Here is a 14,463-nt window from a genome sequence, read left to right as displayed (position 1 = left end):
CGGACCTGTATTGTCAACAATTGGACCGTCTGAAGGAATCAATCGCCCAGAAGCGGCCAGCTTTGGCCGACAGGAGAGGAATTGTGTTCCATCAGGATAACGCCAGGCCACACACATCGATAGTGACTCGCCAGAAGCTCCGGGAGCTTGGTTGGGAGGTTCTTATGCATCCACCTTATAGTCCGGACCTGGCACCAAGTGATTACCACCTGTTCCTGTCTATGGCAAATGATTTTGCTGGTGAAAAATTCGCCTCAAGAGAAGCTTATGAAAATCGACTGTCCCAGTTTTTTGCCAATAGGGACAAGGGTTTCTATGAGAGAGGCATAATGGCATTACCTTCAAAATGGCAACAAGTTATCGAACAAAACGGTGCATATTTGACCTAAATCAGATCATTCTAACTATGTTAAATAAAGCCTTCAATTTCATGCAAAAATAATGGATTTCTTTTTACTACACTTTATATATTATAAATTTTACAAATATTATATCTTGCATTTCTCTTATATATACATATATTTATACATATAGGTTTAAAAAAAACCTATTTATGCAAATTGCAAAACAATATAAAATACACAAATATCTAATTTATAATAAGTCATAAAAATAGTTTAATCCTTGACCTAGTTCCCAAATAGATATTCCTGTACCTAATTCATTTGCAAGATCTAATCGATGTTTAATCGAGTATAAAGTAGGGTAAAAGACATAGCCATTACCCACGGCTAACCTAAAAAAATAAGACAATATATTTTATATATTGCCTGTAAACATGTACAAAAATAATTAATAAGTAAAAAAAATTATCTCACTTTGACTCAAAGAAATGTTCTTTGCTCTTATCATCCCATTGAATTTTTCCTTTGAATGATTTGAGAATTTCCAAATATTCAGATGCAACAATCGCCCTGCCACCATCTGGCGTATAATTGTAACCATAGAAATTAATACCCAATAAAATTTTAGACCGTTTAGGGTCATCTTTCTTTGGAACCAATAGCTCTACACATTGTCTAACCCAGTCAATGGGGCCATTTGGCCCTGGCCTTTGAATAGTCGAATAATCGTAAGTCATAAGTGAAAAAGCTTTTACATATGGTGCTAGTTCATCAAATTGTTGTTTTGAAAATAATTCAACCTGCAAACTAAAAGAATATATTAAAATGAAAGTTATATTGTTTCTGTAAATTTATGTAATATACACCAAAGATTAATGAATAAGTTACCCTCTAGATGGTGGTATAGCTAATATAATATCTACATTATTTTTTTTCAGCTTATGTGCAATAGATTTGACTATTGAAGTAACAACTGGCAGGTTTGCACCTGCAAATATAAACTGATTCCATATCTCTAAAACATATCCATTGAAGTGGAAAGTCTGCGAATACCAAATTTACATGTGTAATAAGTTTTAATAAAGCCCACAATAATATTTATGAAAGAGTTAAGAATTCAGATTATACCTGAGCAGCATCTAAGAGAGTTACTATTAACTGAATTTGACTCTCTGTATTACTGTATAATTGAGTAATATCATCAACAGTCCAATGTTCAAATAATATTCTGGGTACAACTAAAAATGAAAACAGTATATAATTCTATAATTGCATTTGAATTATCTGCAACTTACGTTTCACATTATGATTAGCATTATTATTGGATCTCATTTCTTTGATCCATTTGGTTTGTACAGCATCAGTAGACAATTGATAGGTTGATGTATTTCCAAAAGGAACTGTCAACCATACCGGTGATATCATGGTGAATTTACCATGAAATATTTTAGAAATTTCAAATCCATATCCATTCCACTGAAATTCAAATAATATTTATAACACATATATTCTTAGATTCTGCTTTACTTTGCGCTCCATATAAGTAGACATTATTGCTAACAGGTGTAACATATCCCAGAACATCTGCTTTGAATCTTCTATTCTTTGTATCTCGAAAGTATTGTGCAGATTCATGAAGTATATCCTGTTGTTTGGGATTCTCCACTACCAAATGCCTCTGGAAAACATCTTGATCCACAGGACCTTTGTGTATCTAAATAAAATATTCACCCACAATAAAAAATTATGTATGTATGTTTTAATTATGTAATTAATATATATTAATTTGTATATAAATACACAAATAATATATCCTCTTTGTAGTTCCTACCTTACTGTTAGTTTTCCCTTTATCTTTCTTTATCTTTCCTGTAGATGGTGATATGGTACCAGTGCATAATTCAATCAAACACAATATCCCAATTAAAGTAATCACATTCATAATAATTATTCTGATTATTGCACTACTAGACACACGAAACCATATTTAAAATATTCGGGTTGATTTTATATCTCGGTTGCTCCAAGGATTGATTCTTGCGTGTGTAAAACCAAGAATTCAAATAAATCGGAAAATAAACAGCAATTTACACTTACGAGTGATATCAATATAATTCTTAGAATGATATGTATACTCCGGATACAAACACACTCGACGCTTTGGCAGATTCCGCACTCGGTGTGAATCCTTCGTCACTCGCAAGGACAAACATTTACCATCGGCGGCACAGGTAGAAATGATCGCGCCGAAAACTTGGTGGTTTCAAGCCCGACTACCTCAGGTAACACGTCGTCACATACGGTAATGTGCGGCGCACCATGCGTAAACGAATCGTCATCGTCATCGTGTGTTTCAGGCTCGCACAACGTCGAGAAAAGTGGTCCCAGAAGGGACCGACGTCTTTCGGAAGGAAACAGAAGCTCCCTAGGGCATCGTACGTTTACCGCGATACCGTTTGTGCGAACGCCGACGCGTTGGTCGTGCGACAAATGATTCGACGATGATCGGAACTCTGTACTCGAGAAGCGAAGTGTTTCTCGAGCTGGCACGGGGAACGTCTTAACCTGATCCAAGCTTCGTCCACTTTCGAGAGAATTACAAGTAAGGTTTACTCTCTCTTCGGCGCGTAGCGCCAACGCGTATCCGGACTCGCTGTCCTGAACGTTTTACATCCAAAGTCAGCTACGTCAGCTACGTGTTTATCACTCGTTTAGTTGAGTAATTACGAGAGAGAGAGAAGGGCTTCGACCTCCTGGCCGAATTTGATGGAATCTAGTGCCGCGCGTTGTGACACATACAATACGAACGTGAAAGTTGAATTTTTCGCTTTAATTATATATAATTATAGTGACATTCCGTTATGATATACACGGTAAATTTCTTAATCTAATTTAACCTAACCTAATCTAATGAAATTTGGAGTTTGAGCTTTCGATACGTGTCTTTGAATTTAATACGATATGATTGTGTCTATACATTTCATTATGTGTATGAACAATTATATGTATATAATTTAAGCTGCATTGTTCGGACAAGCAACGCAATTCCCAACTCTGTAAAATTTTTGCAGTTAGCTATATTTTTAGTTTCCATGTACTTTCCATGTTATCACTGAAACATGTCAGTAAAACTTTATCTTACTTCTTGAAGAAGTTTTGGAGGTATTTATTAGCATATCCTTGGCAACTTATTTATCAGATAAATATACAGTAGGAAAAAAATTTGTGCGTAGTCAGACATGTGGAAGCATTTAAAGGCATACAAATTAAAATTTTCTATAATGTCAAAAGTTTCTATAAATATCATGGTATCTAAAAATAATTCATTTGTTGGAAGAAAGAGGTTGATTTAAATTTATTTATATTATTTCTTATAAAAAGTTCAAGTTGTTTGAAAGCTTTTAAAGCTTGCAGCTAAACTGTATAATAAAGCCAATGTAACAAGTTTTGAGGCTCCTGAATGAAAATATTTTTGAAAGTGACATATAATAATTTTTGCCACATATTTTCTTGTTTCTAATGCCATTAATCCAGAGTTCTGCAGTAGTGAAATCAGAAGCCTTAAATATTTTCTTCATGATCAAAGTTAAATAACAACATTATGAGAGAAATAAGGCCATTAAGAGCTAATGCTGGATATTCGTGCAATTTTTATATAATGGGGAGGATAATAATGTTAATCAAGATTGAAAAATCATTCAGCATATGCATTAACACCACAAACATATTATTCCTCTCCATCATATAAAAATTGCACAAATATTCAGCATTAGCTCTTAACGGCCTTATTTCTCTCATAAAGTTAGATTTTACTTTTAGAGAGTTTGAAATACATATTTGATTCTTTTAAACAACATCATTGTTTGCTTTCTCTCCAGCACTGCAAGAAACATGATGTCCAATGGTGTGCAGAGTTCAACTAGTCAGATCAAGGACAACTCCATGGTGAACAATGTACATCAGACCTCAGTATCGTCATCAGCCCTGAACTCCCCGCTTATGAAATTGTCTTCGTACATCTTGGCACTGCGACCATGGTCGTTGAGCGCGTCGCTGATGCCAACGCTTCTTGGGTCAGCTCTCGCGTATCGAATGACTGGCCTAGAAAACTTCAACTGGTTAACGCTAATTCTCACCGTGTACACGGTAGTTTGCGTGCACTGCGCTGGTAACGTGGTGAACACGTATTTCGACTATATAAAGGGCGTAGACAGTCGGAAGAGCGACGATAGGATACTGGTGGATCATTTGTTGTCGAAAGATGAATTGGTCTCGCTCGGGGCGATTCTGTACGCGGCCGGCTGCTTCGGATTCATCGGACTGGTGCTCATCTCGCCCGCGAAGATGGAGCATTTAGCCCTCGTGTACTTCGGAGGATTGTCCTCCTCGTTTCTATACACGGGAGGCATAGGCTTGAAATACATCGCTTTAGGCGACGTACTTATCCTAGTTATATTCGGCCCGATCTCGGTACTGTTCGCGTTCATGACACAAACCGGCTACGTCGAATTAGGGACGATATATTACGCGATACCGCTTGCGCTGAACACCGAAGCTATCTTACACAGTAATAACACGAGGGACATGGAGAGCGATAAGAAGGCAGGGATTGTGACATTAGCAATTTTGGTGGGTCACACCGCGTCTCATGTTTTGTATGCCTTTCTACTGTTCACGCCGTACATAACACTTATAGTATTGGCGTTAAGATATTCCGTATGGTTTTTACTGCCGGTCATTACTCTGCCAGCCGCCTTTAAAATAGAGAAAGAATTTCGTAACCCGAATAGAATTCAAAATGTGCCTAGACGAACAGCCCGATTAAACATATATCTAGGTATTTTGTATGTTGTCGCTTGCCTGCACGTGGGCACGCTTCCTTATCTATAAATTATTTGTACTTTTTATTAAACTTTGTATTAATGCCATTAATAAGGGATTATGGAATACTCAGTATATATATCGGCAGCTGTTGTTAGCTGATAAATTTTGTAACATCATCTGATTCGGGTCTTTGTCGTTTTCGTGCGATATTTTCAATTTGTATTCGATACAACGTGAAGCTAAATGTCCCTGTTAATATGATTCTTGACTGATGTGATTACTGGTGACTGACACTACGATACTACTTGCATCTCATTGATTGACGTATTAACTGTCATTAATTTATATCTAAAGTTAATTGTAGCTCAAATTATCATGTATAGTTTATTTGAATCTAAATATTTTGATACTTAAATTTCAATTCAGCTAAATTTTTAATAAATCACTTCAGAAGTCAAATTACATAACATAAATTTGTGTATATATTTCATTAAATGTATATACAATAAATATTTTCGCAGACACTCTTATTTATTATTTATATAATTTAGCAATTAAAAACCCATAGACTTCATTCAGTAATATTTGGATATTACAGTTATTTGTATTTGTATGAAAAACTATATACACACACACATATATACACACACATATATGTTGTGTACTAACAATATTTTCATGTGAGAGTTTAGTTAGATTCTCTAATTTTTTTTTATAATGAACTTCATTTTTCTTTTAAGAAAAGTTAGTTTAAACATTTACATTGATATTGCAGTATGTCTCTAATACAGTCATTAAGATCTTGTAAAATAATTATAAATTTCATGTTTTTATGTTTAAATGCTGTAAGAGGTTGTGAAGTAATTATTTTTTTAATATAAATTAAAATTAGGCACAAATATAATAGAGCTACATAGATCGAACATATTTCAATTTGTATTGTTTCACTTAATTATTAAGACACAAAGGAATTTTATATAAAAATCTTATATTAGTATCTTACATTAGTATTAGTAAAAATCTTACATATTTTGAGAAAATCTCATTAGAATCTCACAAAAACTTTATTTAAACATTCACATTTCGATATAATTAAAGTAATCGCACAGAGAAACTTATATGAAAACAAAATGTCATGTCACATATGGGATTTGTATTATATTCTGTATATAATAACTCTTTGTATTATAGTATTTCATTCAAACTCTCTCTCTGGGTTTATCGATTAAATATATATAAATTTATTATATCCTATATCGAATATCTCTCTTTGAGCATATATCTCTATGAATTAAGTGCACTTTGCACGCGCTATGTACAATAACATTGTCATATCAAGAATAAGCATATGCTTGTATAAAAAAAATATCAAAGAAAGATATATGAATATAGGTTGAAATGGTAAAATAGTATTTTTACGTAATGAAACTAATAAGTTTTTAAACTACACTTTATTATTTTGCGATATTCTTTATTCCTGAGAAATGTTCCTCCCTTTATAGGAACTTAACTGTCAATGTACAATATTGAATGACAATACCTTAAACATTATGCGGAGAAATTTTTTGTTAAAAATATATATTTTTTCTGTATGATGCGACGCTACAACTTACATATTGTATAACAAAAACAATTGCGTTATAAAAAAATAAACTAATAAGACTACGTTTATGTTGTGTAACATATATAATACAAATATTTAAATAAATAATCCCATAGCATTTTTACAGTACTTTCTTAAGTTATTTATAGACCTCAAAAATAATATAGCTATTGGGATATGCAAATCGAAAATAAAATTTTAAAATTAATCATGTTTAGTCTACACAATAGATGTATAATAAGCACACACGTCATACACATGCATATAGAGTAATTGTCCATATTACTGCGCCTTTCTATTTAAATAAGCCATAAAAATACTTTTTATTACTTTTTATTACATTACAACGTTCTAATAACATACTGTAGAATTATTCATTCAGTTCAACTGGAAAAAAACTGGAAAATTTTTCCCTGCGTCTTCTATATATCCATCTCATTTTTATCAATTAAAGCATTTCTCAATTTCTCGTCCAACAACGCGTTCCGTAAACGTTGTGCTTCCAAACGCTCTTCCAAATCCTTGGATGAAGAGTGTACTTTCATAACTTGTTTCTTAGTATTTTCGCAAAATTCAGTCAACGACTCAAATTCCTCGTCTAACGCGCTTTCGTTCGAATCATTGTACGATCTGCGATCGAGTCTTGCACTCCTCGTTCTTCCTCCCGACAGATCGTTGTCGCTCGAATTCGATTCACGTGATATGAATTCCATCAATACATTAGATTTGAACCACCATGGCAATGTTCGGAAATGCTTGATGTGATTCTTGTTATAGATGACTGTCAAGTCTTCGTCCAGGAGATGTATCTTCTCCTTAATCACGTGTAACAATACTTGCACAAAGTTGGTTATTTTTATATTGTCCGACGTTAAGAAGAAGTCGCTGAATATGTCGCAGAGTACAATATTACAATTTGCATCAGACAGCACCTCTGTGCAATAATTTATAATACGCTGTCGTAGAGTGTGTACGTTTGTTATTGGCCATGACGCGCTGAAACGAGCGATAAACAACGTGAATGTTGAACGATTAATACAATCAGATGATGTGACGCACATGAATAATAGTGAGATTAATTGCGGTAACGCGAGCTTACTTACTTCCACGGTGGTAACACAAAGCTATTCATCGTGGCCTCCAGTTTTGCTCTATATTCATCTCGTTTCCATGACTCGTTGAAATATTCATAACCGCATGGCATGATATGATCGGTACGAAGAAATCGTTTGAATTCGGGAGCGAAGCTGGTGTACAACGTGGACTCCGGGTCCAAGATAATGTCCATTAGATGATTCACCGCCTCATTGTGCAAATCAATTATGAAATTAGGATCCTTCAGTGCGTTCGTCAGCTGCTTATTGAACATGGCATCGTTCAATATCCTGAAAAATATAATAATGAGGAGCTAAATACAGACATTTGAAATATAGTCAGATTCTATCGAAATGTAAAAAGTAGAAAAACTATGTGCGACTGAACTATGTATCAAAGCATTTTTTCTCAATTTCTCGTCCAACAACGCGTTCCGTAAACGTTGTGCTTCCAAACGCTCTTCTAAATCCTTGGATGAAGAGTGTACTTTCATAACTTCTTAGTATTTTCTCAAAATTTAGTCAACAAGTCGAATTCTTCATCTAACGCGCCTTCGTTCGTATCATTGTACGATCTGTAAGGCTCTATTGGAATACAACCACACTAAGAGGAATTTAAGATCAATAAGAACTGTGCGTCTGGATGCTGGAATGGTTAAATTATGGGAGAATAATATCGTTTGACAGTAAACGCACACGCCGATCTTACAACGTATGCTATGAATCAAACCGAGATCCTCAACTCCAATTATTATCGTTTAATTAATACCCCCCCTTTAACAATCCCAATTTCTTTCCGATTTCTATTCGAAGAAATAATTTGTAGAGAGAATAACTGCTTATAAAAAAATGCGCGCTACCTCAACCACAGCTCGTCCGACAGACAAATGTCGTATATATTGTACAAATAGTCCATCTCCAGTGGATTCATTGGCGACTTGTTCATCGTCAGCCATAGAATCGTACTCTGCGTCAAATCGAAAATGACCTTGGTCGTCAAGTTTTTCTCAAATATGATCGTGTACTCCGATACATAGCCGGACTCCAGAAGAGATTCCAGTTCCGCGACGATACTATCGTTCTGATGCTCCAGCTTCCCACTACCCAGGACGATGAATGTGAGCGGTATGGGCATCAGTTTATGCCTCGAGAGCACGTTCTTCGTGAGACGTTTGGCAACGAACCTGCAGTTCTCCGAAGCGTCGGCAATGAATAGGAACGCGTCGGCGCCAACAAAATTGTGTTCGCTGATAAAACCCTCGAATTGCCTCACGCAAATGTGCAGAGTTTCGTACGGATTCGGTCTGTGAGTCTTCATGATAGGTTCCATCGCCGAGTCCCCGGAACACAGGTACTCGTTCATCACTTTTTTGTAGCGCCACAGGAGCGGCTTGTTTCTGAAATCCGGCCAGGAGATCACGAGCTTCCAGAACACGGTAGGCAGGGCATTAACGTCCAATAGACGTAAATTCTCCTTGATGCCGGAGCGCACGACGCACTCGATCGGCAAGAGATCTCCCGTGTCGTCCACACGCTTCTCCTCCTCCTCTTTGAATCGTCTCTTGCGCATATTGCGTATCACCAGGTCCTGCTCCTTGGTATACAGCATCTTCGCGCAATCCTCCAACGATTGTCTTTGCAACCAGACCGGCGTGTCTTCCAGCGCTTGTCTCTGTTGTCTGTTCCTCAAGGCGTATCGTCTCCAAGCGTTAAAGCATTTGGTCATCATTTGATTCTTCACTCTCTGCAATATCGCCTGTAACCTCTGCTGGTTAACGATCTCGGTCGTGAGGATCGCGTCGCACATCTCGCGAATCACCTCGCCGATCACTTCGCCGGTGATAGTCTCGCTTTGCGCGTTGTATCTCCTTATCCTGTCGATGTTCTCCCTTGCGATGGCGGAGCAGAATTCTTGCGTAACTTCCGCCTGCAAGCTGTTGTAGATCTCTTCGGACTGCTCCTCGATTTGCCGCATTCTCTTCGCGTGCTCCAGCTTCTCCAGCCTCGCTTTCTCGACTTCCGAGATCGCACGCTTCTGCGCATCCTTCTGAACGGGTTCCTTCTTGTGGAAGACATCAGGTATCGGTTGTTTTGCTTTGCTTACAGCGCTCGGCACGTTGCTCACCGTCGATTGCGGTACGGAAACTGCCACTGGAAGACGATTACTAACGAACACCGTCGAGGGAACGCTCTTCATAAATATATTCCCCGTCCCCATGCCGGAGAAGATACTCTTGTTCACCGCCATGGCAAACGGCGTGGCGAGAACCTCCGCATTGCGCGACGTTTCTGGCTGTTTGGAAAATACGACGCTGTTGTTCGCAAAAGGATTGTTGTTGCCAAAAATCGCGGAATGCTTGCTGTTGCTCGTGGTACTTTCACGATGTGTCGCGCTGACGATTGCACTCTCATTGTCGGGCTGCTTATCAGCGACCGCCTTCAACGAAGTTGACGGTGGTTTGCTCGAAAATACAATGGAGGCTTTCTGCTTGGATCCAGCGGACATATCTGGCTCGGGTGTTGCTGTTTTAACGACATTCGAGCTGGCCGATTGCGATACCGGCATCGACTTCGGGACGCTTAGGTCGTTACTCATATTCGTCAGCTGCTTCTTAATCTGCATAGAACTGCTGGCCATTTGATTCCTGTCCCGCGTTGTCTTCAGCACCTTCTTCGTGGATTCGTCCGCGCCGAGGTCAGATTCGGCGGAAGAAACATTGAGGTTTTGATCCGCGGCATTGATCGACTCAGGCATCAGATTGCCGTACGCGTCGAAGCTGTTGTGCGGCTTGTGATTCTTGTAGATCTTACTCGGCATTTTTCCGCTGGCGATACATTTCCCAATACTGTAGCCCAGAACGATCCTCTTGGACTCTATCAGAGCGAAAGACCTACGCTGCTGTATATTTCCTCCAGGCATATTAAAGTTTTGGCGATTCAGCATAACATGCATCTCGTCGTTCGACAGGCTCAGACCCACTTGCTCGCAGAAGCCCGCAGTCTCGTTCTCGTCCTCGAAGCCGAGGATATCCATCATTTCGTACAACGGAAAAGCTGTGGACGTGGTTCTGCAATACGCTTTCACCATTACCGAGAAGGCCTTCATTCTAACTTGGTTGAAGTACCTCAGTAAGATACAGGCGTTCATGTAAGTCGTTTGCCGGACGAGTTTGAAGAATTTGTAGTAATTATTCGAGTCGAGCGCGAAGTAGATCTTGATCGCGAACTGAACCTCCGGCGAATTCTGCACGGATATCGGCAGCTGCTGCAGATCGTACAGAAAATTGCCGTTGTTGAGATTCAGCAAAACGACGTAGGCGCGGAACTCGGGCTCATTCTCGCAGGTGACGCCCTTCGCCCTCAAATCGTGGTACATGTACTTCAACGTCTGCAAGCACTTGGTCAAATTCTCCGTGTTAATTTTCTTGTCGAACACAGAGGCGCCCTCCGCGCAAAGTCTCTCCGAGCATACGATGTGAAATCTGGCGCACTGCTCGATCAATTCAACGCTGTCCCTGCAACAGAGTTCCTGCTGGGTGATGTCCTTCCGAATTCCCCTCGTCCTGTCCCAGAGGAAGTGATACCATTCCGCCAGGTTGGTGTCCTCCTGTTCGCACAGGTCCACGATCTCGTGCAGCAGATAGCTCATGGTCATTTTCAAGGACTTCACCGGCCTTAACTCGTGAGACATCGGCTCTTCCTGGTCCGCGGACGATCTCGAGTACTGCTTTATGGCTGTCGCATGATTTATCCTGTACTCGTTGCCCTCGAGCTGTTCATAGGACGCAACCTGTCTTTGCGACTCGCGCATGAGACGTTCCTTCTCGGGACACATGTCGGGACAAGTGCCGCTGGTTATTTTGGCGGTCGCCAGGGAGGCCGGCTTGATTCGCTTCAATCTCATGAGGCGGTCTCTGGCTTCCAGCACTTTGTACTTATCCTCGGCTGTAAGGGCGACCTGATGAATTATACTCTGCAATTCTTCGGCGGTCGTGTTGGGCAAGAGATTGGTGATCTGACTCTCAGCCTCGTGTTTCTCAACTTTGATTGCGGTTTCCTCCAATCTCGGCGACAATTTCTCCTGCGGCAACGCTGTTTTTCCCCCTGGCATCCGGACTCTTGCCGGTAGCAACGTATTTATATCAGGTATTTCAGTTCCCTTGGCGGTGTGCAAATTGTACTCCAAATTCGCCATGGCTTCTAATTCTGATATGACCTCATCGTCGTTCGTTTTGAGTAAATTCGTCACCAAGTTCTCGCGCACGTCTTTCTTCTTACCAGGCGATTTCGCTACTGAGTCTGGCCTCGCCCATTCCACGTGAAACGTCTGGTTCATATAATCACCGCAGCTGTAATACGCAGTGTTCGCCTCATCTTTTGTCATATAAGTCACCGTAATTATACATTTAACCGGGCGAATGTTTATGTTCACGACGCGTCCAAAATTTGTGAAATATTCTTTGGCCGTGCGTTTTAACAGCAAACCTTTAGGAACATTAGAACACATTATCGTGTTCTCTATATTGATCTTGGTAATGCTTGATCTCGAATTCTTCTTCAGCCGTTCAAACGCTTCTGTATCCTTGAGGGCATTGGCAAATACACTTACAGGGGGCTTGTACAAGGGCCTGGGAATCTTGGGTCTGTTGCGATTGTCAACTTGTAGATTTGCACGGTTGTTAGCTCGTACTTTGGTGCGTTTGTGTATTTGTGCATAACTACCAGTCTGTGGCTTTGCACGAGGTTGATTATACTGAGATACTATTGTAGGCGCAGCAAAAGTGAATACATTCTTCCTGGTAGAATGAGCATCAAAGACATGATCTGACCCTAAGCCAAAATTAATAACTCTTGGAGGATCAGATATAATGCTCGGTATAGAGAATACAAAAGGATTTGAAGCTACTGGTTCTGAATCGTCAATTTCCATGGTGTTTGCTATATCCATTTTGTTTTGAAATTCTTATCTTCTCCTGCAGAAAAACAAAAAACAAATATCAGTCATACAGACCTAACCAAAAGTTTCAATGAGTATACTTATTTCAGATCTTGGGAACAGTAGTTGGTCGTAAAAGTAATTAATTGTCAAGATTTTATTTCCTTTTTAATTGTTAATAATGTTTTTTAAGGAACCAAACGAGAATGTTACAATCTTCTTATCAAAGCAAAGTTCTTATTCTAAACACAAACCAAAAAAAAAAGAAAAACAAACACAAACAGGTCATTGCATACCACTGAAGAGAAGTTTATTGATATTTTCACGACTACGTCCTTCAATCGAAATTAATTGATATAACTGCACATACAACCACATATATGACAACCTACCCGCTCTTAATCGAAACGGTTGTAAGTGGTAAAACCATGAAGTAAGAAAAAAGAAGGTCGAACTCCATATAACAAAAGAGGGCCTGATTCGTATCCCCCTTTGAGGCTGAGTTCCGAATGAGCGGATCACGCGTCGCGTCGTCTGCTGCGTCACGAGTTAACCAATCAAATCTTCTAATTGGGATGACGCGCGCGCGATGCACTTGTTCCAATGGAACGATTTGATTGGTTAACTCGTGACGCAGGCAGACGACGCGACGCGTGACGCACTCAGTGGGAACTAAGGATGAGCAAAAAGAATCGATATTTAGAAAGGGAGCGTCTCGATTGACCACGGTACGATTGGACACAACCAACCGATGAAAAGAATTATCTAATGAATTACTAGGTCAAACCAATCATTACAATCTGTGTCCAATCGTATCGTGGTTAATCGGGTCCTACCCGTTTAGAAAACCTCGATGTTCGCTCATTGAGGATAATATGACATGTAGAGAAAATATTAGGGTCTTTAGAAATCCTCTATCCGACAACCAATCGGTGCACGACTTTCTACATATAATACTATCCTCAATGAGAGAACATCGATGTTTTCTAATAGCGTTTTTCATTGGCAGAACTAGTGCACACTGAGTGCACACTAAGGCTTGTTTACAATACATTTTCATATTTAAGATCGTGTCTTAAATACATATTTAAAAATATTTTAGGTAATAAAATGATTCGTACGGATGTTATACATATTATATTACTGGTTAAAAATATTTGAGAATTTATTTAAGACAATCTTTCAATATAATAACATACTGTAAACAAGCCTCAGTGCGCACCAATTCTGCCAATGAAAAACGCTATAAATATCGATTCTTTTTGTCTATCCCTAGTGGGAATCATGGCTCCTGCACATAGGACGCGGTAATGCTTACCGCGCGGCGGAAGTTTGCGCGACAACCAATCAATATGCTGCTTTCCCTAATAATCTTCTAGTTCTTACGAAAAAACAACATATTGATTGGCTGTCGCGCGGACTTCCGCCGCGCGGCAAGCATACCGCGTCCTGTGTGCAGAAGCCATTACATGTTGCACCAGTTCAAGACGGTCTTGAATCTTGAAATAAGATTCGACTATGAATACCAGACTTAGGCCCGGTTGCACCAACGTTATTTTGGTTTTAAGTGACACTTAAATATATATTTATATTATCTTTATTTATATAGAAAGAAAGATAAAGATAGATATATGTTTAAGTTTCGCTTAAAGCCAAAATAAT

The 14,463-nt window shown here is 39.0% G+C and overlaps 3 protein-coding genes across 5 annotated transcripts; 1 reads left to right on the top strand and 2 right to left on the bottom strand.

Annotated features, from left to right (window-relative positions):
* Nucleotides 1–500: 500 nt before the first annotated feature.
* On the bottom strand, nucleotides 501–2,534 carry LOC116847670 (chitinase domain-containing protein 1). Its single transcript, XM_032822916.1, has 7 exons — nucleotides 2,176–2,534; nucleotides 1,906–2,058; nucleotides 1,640–1,820; nucleotides 1,473–1,582; nucleotides 1,233–1,387; nucleotides 819–1,151; nucleotides 501–736 (listed from the first exon to the last, which is right to left on the bottom strand). Exons 1-7 carry the CDS (start codon nucleotides 2,284–2,286, stop codon nucleotides 595–597), a joined length of 1,185 nt encoding a protein of 394 aa, XP_032678807.1. The 5' UTR covers nucleotides 2,287–2,534; the 3' UTR covers nucleotides 501–594.
* Nucleotides 2,535–2,685: 151 nt separating this feature from the next.
* Nucleotides 2,686–6,900, top strand: LOC116847671 (ubiA prenyltransferase domain-containing protein 1 homolog). Of its 2 annotated transcripts, none has more exons than XM_032822917.1 (2): nucleotides 2,686–2,946; nucleotides 4,223–6,900. In XM_032822917.1, exon 2 carries the CDS (start codon nucleotides 4,236–4,238, stop codon nucleotides 5,232–5,234), a length of 999 nt encoding a protein of 332 aa, XP_032678808.1. In that variant the 5' UTR covers nucleotides 2,686–2,946; nucleotides 4,223–4,235; the 3' UTR covers nucleotides 5,235–6,900. The 2 variants fall into 2 exon arrangements, with proteins under 2 accessions (XP_032678808.1, XP_032678809.1); XM_032822918.1 differs by lacking the exon at nucleotides 2,686–2,946 and adding an exon at nucleotides 3,072–3,217.
* A 169-nt stretch (nucleotides 6,901–7,069) lies between these two features.
* On the bottom strand, nucleotides 7,070–13,317 carry LOC116847669. 2 transcript variants are annotated; one of them, XM_032822915.1, is made up of 4 exons: nucleotides 13,194–13,317; nucleotides 8,726–12,838; nucleotides 7,875–8,156; nucleotides 7,070–7,767 (listed from the first exon to the last, which is right to left on the bottom strand). In XM_032822915.1, exons 2-4 carry the CDS (start codon nucleotides 12,811–12,813, stop codon nucleotides 7,194–7,196), a joined length of 4,944 nt encoding a protein of 1,647 aa, XP_032678806.1. In that variant the 5' UTR covers nucleotides 12,814–12,838; nucleotides 13,194–13,317; the 3' UTR covers nucleotides 7,070–7,193. The 2 variants fall into 2 exon arrangements, with proteins under 2 accessions (XP_032678806.1, XP_032678804.1); XM_032822913.1 differs by having other exon boundaries at nucleotides 13,098–13,293.
* Between the last annotated feature and the right edge of the window lie 1,146 nt (nucleotides 13,318–14,463).

The sequence above is a fragment of the Odontomachus brunneus genome, unplaced genomic scaffold, assembly GCF_010583005.1.
Source record: "Odontomachus brunneus isolate Ranch 3 - 2012 unplaced genomic scaffold, Obru_v1 Obru_scaffold_082, whole genome shotgun sequence".
Lineage (NCBI taxonomy): Eukaryota > Metazoa > Arthropoda > Insecta > Hymenoptera > Formicidae > Odontomachus > Odontomachus brunneus.
Note: the sequence above shows the minus strand (reverse complement) of the source record. Positions and strands in the feature narration are given on the sequence as shown.

Coding starts and splice junctions, on each gene's coding strand:
- LOC116847669 (XM_032822915.1), bottom strand. CDS start 12,813: ATGGATATAGCAAACACCATGGAAATTGACGATTCAGAACCAGTAGCT. Junction 8,157..8,725: donor TCGGACGAGCTGTGGTTGAG/GTAGCGCGCATT, acceptor TATATTTTTCAG/GATATTGAACGATGCCATGT. Junction 7,768..7,874: donor TTTGTGTTACCACCGTGGAA/GTAAGTAAGCTC, acceptor CGCTCGTTTCAG/CGCGTCATGGCCAATAACAA.
- LOC116847671 (XM_032822917.1), top strand. CDS start 4,236: ATGATGTCCAATGGTGTGCAGAGTTCAACTAGTCAGATCAAGGACAAC.
- LOC116847670 (XM_032822916.1), bottom strand. CDS start 2,286: ATGAATGTGATTACTTTAATTGGGATATTGTGTTTGATTGAATTATGC. Junction 2,059..2,175: donor AAGGGAAAACTAACAGTAAG/GTAGGAACTACA, acceptor TATTTTATTTAG/ATACACAAAGGTCCTGTGGA. Junction 737..818: donor GAACATTTCTTTGAGTCAAA/GTGAGATAATTT, acceptor TTATTTTTTTAG/GTTAGCCGTGGGTAATGGCT.